This window comes from Populus nigra, chromosome 4 (genome assembly GCF_951802175.1).
Source record: "Populus nigra chromosome 4, ddPopNigr1.1, whole genome shotgun sequence".
NCBI lineage: Eukaryota > Viridiplantae > Streptophyta > Magnoliopsida > Malpighiales > Salicaceae > Populus > Populus nigra.
Window position 1 is genome coordinate 78,246 of NC_084855.1, and position 13,379 is coordinate 91,624.

A 13,379-nucleotide genomic window follows, 5' to 3' on the forward strand; every position below is an offset into this window, starting at 1 on the left:
GCCACTAGAACCCAACAGCTTTAGGCCTTGCCTACCACCATGACGCAATACCCAATTGGCCCCTTCTACCACTAGGATCTAACATCTTTGGACCCTTTTATAACTAGGATCCAACAGCTTGGGCCATGCCCAAAACAGAACCCAACACTATAGGTCATACTAGAAGGCCAGGCTCAACAACGTTGGGTGAGTCTATTTCATTTAAAATCTGAGCCTGTAATTGACCCGGAATAAACCAGTCGAGCTGCCGAATCAACCCAAAACTCAGGTGATCCGGTGAAAATCCGAATGAGACTTTTTTTTATCAAATGTGTTTTTTCTCCTACCCTAAACCCTTCGCTTTTTCATATTTTAAAATGCAAAATAAAGTGACATGATGAATTAAAAAATAAAAAACTAAAAAAATAGATAAAACATCCTCTCTTTTATTTTGTTCAGGAGCTCTTTTATTTTTTTTTATTTAACCAGTAGCGAAGCGCAGGTCATATAACTAGTTTTTTTATGATATGTCGTGCAAATAAGAATTGGCTATGGGCGATCATTTTCGGTTCGGTTTTTTAGGACAAAAACCGGTTCAAACCGGTTTGGCTCGGTTTTTCAGTTTGGCTCGTTTTTTTCCGGTTTGGGTTCAGTTCGGTTTGGTTTTTTTGGTTTTAGGCTTATAAAACCGAACCGGTCGGTTTTTTTAAAATTTTAATCGGTTTAATTGGTTTTTTTTCACGGTTTGGTTTTTTCGGTTATTTTTTTCTGGTTTTTTCAGTTTTTTAGTTTTTTTGCTCACCCCTAGAATTGGCCTAGTGCTCAAATATCGTACACAAAACAAAATAAATTAAAGTATTAATTGTGTGATGGTTTTCTTGAGGTTTTTGGTTACATTAGTGGGGTTTTATTTATACAACATATGAGATTATAGTAGCGGTTATTTTACAAAGTGTTTTTGGTTTGAAAATACATCAAAATAATATTTTTATTTATTTTTTAAAAATTATTTTTAACATGAACACTTTAAAATTATAAAAAAAATTTATTTAAATAAAAAAATTTAAAATTTTTCAAAAACAAGATTGGACAACAAAAAACAAATAATGTATTGATAAAGCCAGAACATGTATTTTTTTAAATGAATGATTTTATAATATTATTAAATATAACTCTAAAAGGCGCGGGTTATCACCATGCAAAACTAATCATTTTTTTACACATTATTGGAGATGGGCTGTGCAAATTTTTTGTTTTTTTTAATTTGGTCCTTGAATTTTTTTTATCCTGGTATTTTAGTTCTAATTGAAGACCAATTACTTTTGATTTCTTATGAAATAGTGAAATTAAAAGAAGAGGGATCGAGATGAAAAAGACACTAAATATGGGTTGCGTGCCATAAATTTCATAAAATATACACTTTGGTTCTTAAACTTTAAAAATCAAGCAAATTATATAATTCTAGTACCTGAATATTTTTCCAGATCAGTTTTGCTACAAATATTCATTTTTGTTATTTTTTTAGCCCATATTTGAGAGAGGTTGCTATATTCTGGTAGTACAGAGAAAAAAACTCGTTGACACTAATTTAGGTAACAAAAATGAACAATATTTGTGGCAAATAGTTTCATTTGATGAGGAGAGTTCATACTATGTGTTATTTTTTATCTTTAAAGTTTGTAAAAAAACAAATTTGAACTCGGGTTGATTTTTCGGTTTGGGTTGATTTTGTTTTTTGAGATGATTTTTTGATATCATAAATAGATTTATCATGGTTTCTATAATATTTTTATAGGTGTTTTGGGTTAAAAGAGAGTTGAAAAATGGATTTTTAAGTTAAAAAACTTAAAGCCTAATTTTCCAACGGTCGGAATTTGAGCAAATTAAACGTCGCATTATTTACCTCAGCAGGCAACATGTCGTTCAATTTTCTTTTCAAAAATATTTGGGGTGGGCCTAGTTGCCAAAATAATAATAATTAAAGGCTCAGTCAAGCGGTTCATGACAAAATGAGCTAAGCCCATTAGTGCATTTTCTTTTCTATTATTTAATTAATGATTTTCTTATGTTATTTTCTCTATTTCTTTAATTTATATTTAATTTAGTGTCTCCTCTATTTTTCTCTTTCATTTTGTTTAGAAAGTCTATTTTAAATAATGATTATTTTTTTTAATTATGTATTCAAATTTAAAGAGTTTTTTTGATTTATCTATATTTTTTTAATCTTTTGTATGGATAAACTTTAGTTTTGAAAATAAAAAATTATTCTCATATAATATTTCTAATACTTGCAGCCTTTCTTGGTGTTATTTTCTCCTTTTATCTTATTCGATAAATTTAATTTATATCTATATTTTTATTATTATTTACTCAAATAAAAAATATTTTAATAAATAAATTAAGTATATATTCTATCTTTCAAGATTAAATATCTTGATTTACAACTCTCTTATTATTTTTAAAATTTTATTTTGAGTTTTAGTTATTGATTATTTATTTATTCATATAAATAATTTTTTAATTATTTGATTTTATATATATATATATATATATATAATTTTGCTATAAAAAATTCTTAGAGAAGAGCTGGTGATATGACTAGTTTTATTTTAGTTAGTGTAGCATGCGTGTATGTACTTGCCTTAACCGAATCTTCTCAATTCCTTGCATTATTTTATTTAATTTTTTGATATTTTAAAATTTATTTATTTTCAAATAAAATAATTAAAATAAAATTTCAGGGGACTGCAATAGCCCTATCAAACTGGTAATTCTTAAAGAAAAAAGAAAAAACCATGGCTTGACGACGCCAATAAAGAAATATAAATACGGAAGTTGGAGCTGGACTGATGCAAAGTTTCTGATAATAAAGAAAAAATAAGTAAATAAAAGGCTGGCTGCTGTTGCTAAAGCCTAAAGCCTAAAGCCTAAAGCCGGCGTGTGTGATTGAGAAGACCCTCTTTATCACCCGGTCGCTTAACCCTAATCGCCTTGGAGCCACGGCAGCACCACCCGTAAACCTCACGCCGGCTTAAGCTTAATTAGGTTATTTATCTTCGTGTGTCGACGATTCTTTCGGTCATTATTAGATTACGTTAAGAGATGATTTTGTTTTTCACGAAGATCAAGAATTACGATCGTCAGAGCACACAATACTTTTCGTTTTCTTTCGGTCGTTCTCCATGTACAATTTCAGTTTTCAACCCTAATTAATTTTTAATTGCACGCTGGATCGCTGATCATCCATCCGTTTTCGTTCTTTTTTTTGGGATCAATTTGTATTGTCTAAACTGATTAGTTTTTTTTCCTAATCCAGGCGAGGGGAGGTCAACGGAGAACTATGGTTTCCTCAACACCCCGCTTTCAGGAAGAAGATGATTATTTTTCTTTCTCCTCTAGAAAGAGGTTGAAGATTTCAGATTTTCAGCGCCAAGAACAACAAGATGCATATATCTCCACTGGTAACTGTGATGACCACACATTCACGGTGATGAGTAGTGCAGAAGAATGCTCATTCGATGGGTATTACAATTCTCTCCTACCTCTCCCATTCTCTTTCTTTTTTTCTGTTTCTTGATTTTTCTTTATCTAACCCTGTCTACGCTACCTAATGCCGCTCCAACCTCTCTGCCTTGTTGCTGCTTCATTGATGATGAAAATATTTAGTTCTAGTTCCATACCAGAGATGAGTTGCAAGTCCAATGGAAATAGTGAAGGTATGCCTAATACTGGCGGAGCTTCATACGGGGGAGAGAATTGTTCTGGCCACTCACCACCTGCTTTTGTTAGTGGATGGATGTACCTTAATGAAAATGGACAAATGTGTGGCCCTTACATACAGCAACAGCTTTACGAGGGATTATCTACTGGTTTCCTGCCTGAGGATCTTCCTGTGTATCCCATTGCAAATGGGATATTGATCAATCCCGTTCCTCTCAACTACTTCAAGCAGTTTCCTGATCATGTTTCCACTGGTTTTACATATCTTTGTTTGGGTACTTCAGGCACAACTATGCCTGCAAATCACCCTACAGATTTGGCAGCACATAGGCAAGAAGGCGTTCAGTATGCTGCTCCAGTCTCTGCTCATCCAGATATAGAATCCATATCTGATTCCCGTGTTCGTAACCATACTTACAGCTCCAACCAACCGATCTCCAACTCTGAAGCAGCCGACTATGTCACACCAGTTTCACTTGTGGTACCGCAATGCTTTTTTTTCTTTTCCAGATGGGTTTGGGGTCATACCTATCTCCTATATCTTTCCCTCCCTGTTCCTTTTCAGCTCACTTCCACCTCTGAAAATGCCTCTGATTCTTTTTTTTTTTCCAGTCAGGTGAAGATTCCTGTTGGCTATTCAAGGACGATGATGGGAGGAAGCATGGGCCACATTCTCTTCTGGAGCTTTATTCTTGGTATCAGTACGGGTATCTTAAAGATTCATTAATGGTAAGCAGTTGCCTCAGACTGTTGAACTGTGCTTCTCACCACATAACATAGTTTACTTGTATTTTAACCTTCACCATGCATCTCATTTGGCAGATATATCATGCTCAGAATAAGTTTAGACCCCTTCCTCTGCTATCTATTATGAATGCTTGGAGATTGGATAAACCTGAATCTTTCTCCATGACCGATGCCACCACTGAAACTGGCTCATCTCAAAGTTTCATATCTGTAATATCTGAAGAAGTTTCCAGTCAATTGCACTCCGGAATATTGAAAGCTGCTCGTAGATTTGCATTAGATGAGATAATCTGCAATGTCATTTCAGAGTTTGTTCGCACAAAGAGAGCAGAGAGATATCTTATGCTTGATAATCAGGCTGCCAAAACTTGTTCTGTGGACGGTAAAATGGTATTGCTTAGAAATTCTAGGGATTTTACACATGCTTGAATTTCTTCGTGCCTCTTCATATCCTAATCTCACTAACATCATATTTTTTTGTAGTCTCAATCTGCCAGTGAGAGGATGATTTTTTCTACTCCTGAGTGTGATGCTGCTGCTTGCAATTATATCTCTGATCAGACATGTGCTGATGAGTTGTCCGTGCAATTACCCAGAAGTACAAAATCTGTTGGAAATGCTGATGATTTCTGGGGGTCTTACGCTGTTATTTGTAGATGTCTTTCTGATTATTGCATGGAAGTCATGTGGAATGCTGTCTTTTATGATACCATAGCAGAGTATACAATTTCCTGGAGAAAGAGCAAACTTTGGTTCCATCATCCATATTTGTGCATGAAGATTGAAGAATTACCCAGTGAAACTGTATGTAGGGAGTTTATTCAGAGTTCTTTTTTCCTTGTTCCATGTACAGAAAATTGCTGAATTAGAGTTTTAAATGGTTTTACAGTATTTTTCTGGCCAAGAATCTCCTGCTAGCAGTGTCGACTGCCCTCCTGGTTTTGAGCTTCTCAAAACTAAATCAGATCATACTGTGCCATCATCTATTACATCTTCATGTGCACATGTGGGGCAGGAGCCTTGCGAACAGAATAGCCTATCGTTTAAAGATTGTCCAGATGATGACATGAAATGCATCTTAGAAAGCGTAGCATATGAGCTGCATAAGTCCACAAAGGTGTCTTTGTTAGAGTATGTTGAAATTCTTGTGAAAGAGAAAGTGAAGAAATTAGTTAATTTTTCAGAGGATAAGAGATTAAATGAGGTAACTGTAAGATTATTGTGCTTTCTTTATGTTTTCCCGTTGCTGCTAAAGAAAATAAAAGGAAGTTGACTGTGGCTGTCAATTTGCAGCTTTATATCTATTGGTTATGCTCTTTTCTTCTGCTGCAGGAAATTGTTGACTTTTCTATTCCATCCAGCCAGGCAAGTGAGTATGGTTCTATAAAAATGAAAGATGAGAAGATGATTGATTCAAACCAAATTCCTGCTGAGATAATGTTTTCCAGTAACCCTCAGAGCTCACTACAAGTGCAAAAATCTTTTTTTCCATTTCAATCTGAGAATGAAATATCCAATTTTCTGGCAATTGCTTTTAAAAGATTACGTCCATCTGTTGTCAATGCAATTGATGATGAAAACATTGACGGGTCACCACCACCTGGATTCAAAGATACTGCTCTATTCCCTTCCGCTATAAATAAATTCCGACCTTCAAAATCACTCGAATTGACTCCCAAGGTTGGGGCCTATGTCACCATTGCAATGTGCATGCAGAAGCTGCATGATGATGTACTTAGTGTCTGGAAATCGATCTTTGTCGATGAAATTCTTCATCAATCTCCTAGATTATGCTGCTCTTCAGAAAAGCATACTGAACCTGGTATCAATGAGGTATGGATTTATTAATTTTAACTTTTCTTTCATTAGGTGAATAATTCAGTTTTACATCTACACATAGTTGTTGGTTGTATTTTAATGTTTGAATTAATGCTTAATTCTGTTGTAAAATTTTTAGGAAGGAGCATTCAAATTCACAGAGGGGTCGAACAAATTTCACAGCCTAGATTCTTCAGTACTGTCATTGGTTTCAGGTAAATACACGTATCATCGGAAGAGAAAGTTGGTGGGAAAGAAGTTGGGCTCATCTTCTCATTCTACTACTACAGTTGATTCTGGATTACTGAAACAGCCTGTGGAGAAGTCAAGAAAGCAGGATGTTCTTAGCGATGTTTCTGAGAATGTAGTGTTTCAACCTGTAAAGACTCCTAAGAAGAAGGGCCAGGCTTCATCTGTTGATGCTAAGCCTTTGAAAGCCACTATTGCTGAATCATCTCTTAATGTTGGGCCTTCAAAAGCCACTGTCAAAAGCACCTTAAAAAGGGATCAATCATTGCCCAAAAATATTAGTCGTCGGAAAGTAATGAAGATTGCACAAGCAGTTAATGGTATTGCTTTTTTCTTATAATTTTCTATTTCGTTGTAAATGTTTTAACCGTGAAGTCATGTAATTTTTCCGTTACCTATTTAATCTTTAATATCCAGATGATAAAGATGCCAAAGATTCGATAAAGACTTCTAGGGATATGGTTGGGCTTATTGATTGCAATGGCCGTGATGCTGGAATTAAGAAATCAGGGGCTACTGAATGTTCTAAGAAGACTCTAAACTGTAAGAAATGATGTGATGTTGTTTTGGCGAGCATAAAACCTTTTATTTCTTTATTTCTTGTTGATTGTGTTTTCTTGTGTACAGCAACAAAGGTGTCAAATTCAAAAAGGAAAAGCACAGTATATGGTGGATCTGTGTCACACCCAATGAAGATTCTTAAAGTAGAAAATGATGCTAACAAGCAAGCAGCAACTGGACAGGTTATGGCACGGAAGACAAAGTCTGATCATGTTTTCTTATGTACAGCAACCAAGGTGTCAAAGTTGAAAAGGAAAAGCACAGTAAATGGTGGATCTGTGTCACATCCTATGAAGATTCTTAAAGTAGAAAATGGTGCTAATAAGCAAACAGCAACTGGACAGTTTACAGCACGGAAGACAAAGTCCAGTAAATCCAGGATGTTAATTCCCTGCCCTAGATCTGATGGTTGTGCACGATCTTCAATTAATGGTTGGGAATGGCATGCATGGTCAGTTAAAGCTAGTCCTGCTGAAAGAGCTCATGTTAGGGGAGTGCGGTGCATTCATGCCAAGTATTCAGGTTCAGAGGCATATGCATCTCAGCTGTCAAATGGCAAGGTCCTTTCTGCAAGGACTAACAGGGTGAAGCTTCGCAATCTTCTTGCTGCTGCAGAAGGTGTTGACCTTTTGAAAGCAACACAGTTGAAGGTGATTGAAAAATGAAGCTTGTCCAGGAACTGCTAATTTGTCTAGGAACTGCCAATTTTATGTTTTGTCAAATAATAATTATTGCACATTTCTTTTTAGGCAAGAAAAAAGCGTTTATGTTTCCAGCGAAGCAAGATACATGACTGGGGTCTTGTTGCTCTAGAGTCAATTGAGGCTGAGGACTTTGTAATTGAATATGTCGGCGAACTGATTCGTCCACAAGTAAGTTTATATGCTGGTTGCAGTGTGTTACATAATATAGCTGTAATTCCTAAACCTTTCCCCCATTGCTACAAGCTTTTAATTATTCATTCTCTTTTGCTATTTTTTTCTCATTCCATTGATGCCCTTTTATTGTGTTTATACTTTACACAGATATCTGATATACGTGAAAGACTTTATGAGAAGATGGGAATTGGCAGCAGTTATCTTTTTAGACTTGATGATGGTTACGTGGTCAGTAGATCAATGTTATGTCTTCTGCATTTTTTGCTACCAAATTTCAAATTCATTATTTTGTTTAAGGCTGCTTTTTAACAAGAATTGCCCTCTTTCCCCTTATCCCTAATCTGCTCAACCCCAGAGTTTTCCTTTAGCTTTGTTTTTCTCCCCAGCAGTGCTCATATACATGGACTGCTGTCTGGGCTCGTGTTTAGGGTGGGTTTATTTTTCTGGTGTCTCAACTCTGTACAGAACCTTTTCACCTTTTCCTTTCCTTATTTTTTCATCTCAACTGTTGATCCCAAATTTTGAAATCCTGATTGGAGTTGGATGGTCTCTTTGCAAGGCATGTTTTGGTGTTATTTTACTGTAGCAAAATTGTGCTTCAATTTATTTCTGGTATGTGGTCTGTCTATTGAATTATATACTTGTATGCAAACCACAAAGTTGATATTGGGATTGGAGGGCAACAGTGACCTGCTTTTATCACCATTGCATTTTATTTTATGATGTTTGTTATAAGCTGTGAGCGCAAGCATGTTACATTTGTATGCCCTTCCTAAATTGTGTAGGTTGATGCCACAAAACGTGGTGGGATTGCAAGATTTATAAACCATTCTTGCGAGGTAGGTACATATATTATCATGCAAATGATTCCATTTACTGAAATTGATGTTATTTCTTGATTCTTATAATTGAATTGACTTTCTTTTATAGCCGAACTGCTACACCAAGGTTATAAGCGTTGAAGGTCAGAAAAAAATTTTCATTTATGCAAAACGTTATATAGCTGCTGGTGAAGAAATTACTTACAATTACAAATTTCCTCTGGAGGATAAAAAGATACCTTGCAACTGTGGTTCTAGGAAGTAAGTGGCTGTGGATGACTTTTATCTTTGTTATCTTGTTTGCACTGTTTTTCAAGTTTGATCTTGCATCTAATTCAAGAAATATTTTTGTTCAGGTGTCGTGGATCATTGAATTAGGAAGTATTCTGAGATGCCAATTATGGTGACTGTCATTTTTATTATTTATTGTGACAAGACATGGATTTTGTTCATTGCCTTCCTATCTCTTATAGTTTATGTTCAATATTTTGTAGGCTGTATTTTAGAGTTGTCTCTCACCTTGTATGGTTGACAGGATCAGAATATAGGTACGTTATTTTTCAATGCATATATATTTCATTCAACTAAATTGGTTTGATTTAGCTTCTCCTCCTCCTTTTTTTCCCATTCACCTCGAATGATTTCTTAATTTACTAATTTTCCTTTCAAAACTGGAATGTGGAAATTTTATTTAGCTATTTTGTTTTATCTTCTAGCAACAGAGAATTTAGCAATTCGTTTTTTTTTCTTGTAGTTTGATGCGTTTGGAAGAGCTGGGTTTGTTCATAAACTGCTGCTTGAAAGATTTGTTTGGTGTTCTGATGAGATGGGTGCAGACCAGCAGCAGTGAACATTGGCACGGTTTATCTTCAATTGTATGTTTCTAATCACTGATCACTTAGTGTTGAATATTTTATAGTGCTTCCATCACTTATCAACCACTTTACCATTTTTCCTTGGCATCTTTGTCTGTTTAATGAACTAATATTGGGATCCATAATAGGTTAGAATGTTAGATGTAATACCTGGAGTATGTATTGTGTGAATCTAGCTTAGAGATGGGAAGTTAATATGTGAAAATTCTTAAAGCTAGCGTGAAAACAAGACAATGTTTTATGCATTTCATTAAGGCACAATGGCATATCCCTTGGTTCCAAGTGCTATTAGAGGATGAAGTCCAGATTTCAGGACAAGCAACTGGGAAGGGTTGCGTATGTGTACAAATCCCAGTGGCAAAAGGAAAAAAGTAAAAGGTTTGGAGATATACCTATGAACACTATTAACATAAGCATGGGATGGTGCAAACACATATATTCATACATTTATCAGTTAATTGGTCTTTCACACAGCTTTTTTTTGTTGACACTCTTGAAGTATCATTTTTTTGTTTTTGCTGATTTTATCCTCTGAATTGTTGGCTGTTTTGACTGACACTCCTACCCATTTTTTTCCATTGAATAACTCAGGTTGCACATGTTTCCTTATAAAATCTCAAAATATCTTTAAAAAATCCTTAATGAATCAACCTCGACCAATATTATGATAAAACTCTCTTACAATATGATGAATTATCATCAAGAATCAACCCTCTATTGTTTTTTTATGACTTCTCGGTGATTGCTTAGAAAAACATGCTGCATGTGACCTTTAATGGCTAAATTGGATGGAATCTATAGAAGGGGTAAACATCTTATAGCTTGGCCTCTTAAATAATAATAATAATAATAATAAGGTGGTGTTAATCATAACAACCTATAATTCAGAGGTGTTTTTACGATGTAGCTTACATTTATACCCACATTCTTTTATTCTTGTCTGCTTGGAATCAAAAACCTGGAATATGATTATAGCTTTGTAAATGGATTAAACATTTGACTTGTTTGCTCATTAATGCTATTTCATTTGCTTCATGTGGTATCATTTGTTTCCAGACAATGTTTTCTTTATAAATAAAAAGAACTGAAATCTGAAGTTCACCTATGTGTGAAGCTGTCAACTTTGTACTAGAGTGTCTCAGACAATCTCATGTTAAAAATGCCTCTGCCATTTTTGTCGTAACTGATATAATTATAACACATTTCATATCTGTGATTAGTGAGTCCGTGTCTTAACCTGAGTAGTAATCTTGAATCCAGTAGATTACAGTTCTGGTGGTGAACTTGGCAATATAAGCAGAGAGTGTGGTTCGATAAATTAAATGGACTACCAATTTATATATCAGTGTGGAGGAAGGGGTGGGTGGATGTGTTTTTGAGACAAGGGAGGTGGGGGATAAGCTTGAAGAGAAGTGTGAATTTTCTTCACTACCCAAAATAATGTATCCAGTCTGCCGATGACCTAAAAAGTGGGCCTCTAGTTGGGCATAGATAATCTTTAATGGGCTTTTTACATAGGGGGTCTCATGTAGAAACTCCCTACTTGTTTACTATTTTCCCAGTGTTGGGATCTGTTGGGAGAAGTGTTACCTGTAATAACCACTTCACAAATGAAGTTCACTGCCCAATAATATCACTTTTAAGCATTTTTTTTTCTGTAGCAATGAATTACTAAGGCATGTTGAGTTCTAACATCTCTACATCATCAGTTGACACCGAGAATTGGTTAATTTTCTCTTTGGTTTAGCAATTGATTGGAGGACTATTTTTTTGCATTCAAATCATTAATGCAATTATTATGTTGTTCCAGGCTGTGAATCTAGGCATTGATAAAAGCTGGACGATGTGATTGTGATGATCATTCTATGTTGAATTTTCCCCCTACTCTTCGAAGATGAATTAATGACCTGTGCATTCTTGTAGATCTCTCTCTGCTGCAGATGAGTTTCTCCTCTTAGAAACTCCAAATCAATTTATTGTTTTTGCACATAACATTTTTGGAGTATTGATTTGTGTTGTACAGACATGCATTATTTCCTTATTTATTCAGTACAGGGAAAAACTAATATATGTGATGAAACTTATTAATAAATTTAGTTTTTGATTCTGTTGATAGTGATAGTTGGTGATGGCTGCTTCACCCTTGCAACTCTAACATGTTTTTGTGTCTCAAAATTAAATTAGAGGAACTGAAGAATTTTGGAGCCTGTGGTGCTTACACCTATTAAACCAAATATTGACTACAGGAGGGACTCGGTAATTATGGGCTAGCTGTCAAGCAGTTGGTAAAAAACTTTTACAAGGCCATGGATCTCAACATTTTTGCTGTCATTTCAATACTTATGAGCCAGCCATTTTTAGGGCTGACATGTATTCTGCTGCATGATGGAACGGTTTCTAGTCTTACTTTCATTGTGATTTCTTTGGATTTTTTTTTAAACTAGCAAAGTAAAATAAAAATATTGTTAGAATAGTATATTTTGAAAAATAATTGGTGAAATAGCCTAATCATGACAATCATGGATGTCGCTGTTTTGAATCTCGATAATTTATCCTGTCATGAAATTAAATCCTCCAAAATGCAATATTTATTTAATGTTGTGTTTTTCAATTGCAGACTTCTTCATATATTGCATTTTGGAATCAGCTATTTTGCGAAAACTTTTTGCAACAGTGTTGTTTCACCGATATTTTAAATCCTGTGATAGCCATTTCTTTGGCACTGACTAAAGCCTATCATCCTATGCTTTGGTTAGCGAAGTTGTGAAATAAAAACTGACGCCATTCTAGCAGTCTAGCTTTTAGATTACAACAGCTAAATATTTTAAAGTCACGCCTTGATGAGAGGTCCATAATATTGACCAGGTAATGGCACATCTCATAGGGCTGAAAGTGGCTGAAACAAAGGAAAAAAATTCTTTAGGATTTGTTGGTCAGAATTTGAAGAGAAAGCATGCGGTTAAAAGCTGGGGGGAGTATGTGCCAAAACCCAATCCCATTGGAATGTTGATGACCAACATACCACGTTAATTTGGTTGTTTGATTTTCTATTTGAGCCTTGGGTATATGATAGTTTCACACAACAGCTTATCTTGGGTATTTAATTGGTGCGACTGTTTAATTGTTCATCCTTTTCCTTCGATTTCTTTTTGGCTGCAGGAGTGCATCAGGTAAAGATTCATTGTCGCCGCTGAGGTGGGGCGGAGGTTTCCTTATGCCCCCTGGTATGTCATGTCTGCTTCCCTCGTTGTATAGATGCTAACGCCGTTGCCCACTGTATTGGTTTTGTGCAGATATGGAAGGTACCGACAAAATGGCAATTGCTAATTTCAAAACACTTGAATCACGGTGAAACTTGCTATATATACATGTACATTTTATAATAAATCAATGAAAAGTGTTAAGAGTGCGGGGGTTGCTTAATCTGTCTTTAAACCGAACTCAGTTCACTTAAATCTCAATCCAAACGTGTTAGGATTGGCTAAAGGGTTTCCTTTTTTTTTTTTTTTTGGGGGGGGGGTGAAATGACCATTTTCTATGCCTCACTGCACTAGGAAATAAGCGCTCTAACAAAGCAAAGGAAAGTTGGTGCCCAGGTGGATAGTACTTTCACCAAATGGAGTGCTTTGGTTCGAACCTCCATTTGGTATGCGTGCCATTTATTGATAAAAAGAGAGATTTTAAAATACTTTAATCTGTTTGATCATCAAGAGTATGTTGCCTATTTCAGT

General features: G+C 35.2%; 1 protein-coding gene across 3 annotated transcripts; it reads left to right on the forward strand.

Moving 5' to 3' along the window:
• Positions 1–2,793: 2,793 nt before the first annotated feature.
• Positions 2,794–11,759, forward strand: LOC133692512 (histone-lysine N-methyltransferase ATXR7-like). Of its 3 annotated transcripts, XM_062113521.1 has the most exons (20): positions 2,794–3,163; positions 3,296–3,501; positions 3,646–4,180; positions 4,312–4,428; positions 4,522–4,836; positions 4,930–5,250; positions 5,336–5,650; positions 5,779–6,279; positions 6,404–6,833; positions 6,931–7,056; positions 7,141–7,724; positions 7,824–7,946; positions 8,100–8,180; positions 8,738–8,791; positions 8,883–8,916; positions 9,009–9,034; positions 9,130–9,176; positions 9,268–9,321; positions 9,528–9,648; positions 11,459–11,759. In XM_062113521.1, exons 2-16 carry the CDS (start codon positions 3,320–3,322, stop codon positions 9,029–9,031), a joined length of 3,741 nt encoding a protein of 1,246 aa, XP_061969505.1. In that variant the 5' UTR covers positions 2,794–3,163; positions 3,296–3,319; the 3' UTR covers positions 9,032–9,034; positions 9,130–9,176; positions 9,268–9,321; positions 9,528–9,648; positions 11,459–11,759. The 3 variants fall into 3 exon arrangements, with proteins under 3 accessions (XP_061969505.1, XP_061969503.1, XP_061969504.1); XM_062113519.1 differs by having other exon boundaries at positions 2,797–3,163; positions 8,883–9,034; XM_062113520.1 differs by having other exon boundaries at positions 2,797–3,024; positions 8,883–9,034.
• The last annotated feature ends 1,620 nt before the right edge of the window (positions 11,760–13,379 follow it).

Coding starts and splice junctions, on each gene's coding strand:
- LOC133692512 (XM_062113519.1), top strand. CDS start 3,320: ATGGTTTCCTCAACACCCCGCTTTCAGGAAGAAGATGATTATTTTTCT. Junction 4,181..4,311: donor TCACACCAGTTTCACTTGTG/GTACCGCAATGC, acceptor TTTTTTTTCCAG/TCAGGTGAAGATTCCTGTTG. Junction 5,251..5,335: donor AAGAATTACCCAGTGAAACT/GTATGTAGGGAG, acceptor ATGGTTTTACAG/TATTTTTCTGGCCAAGAATC.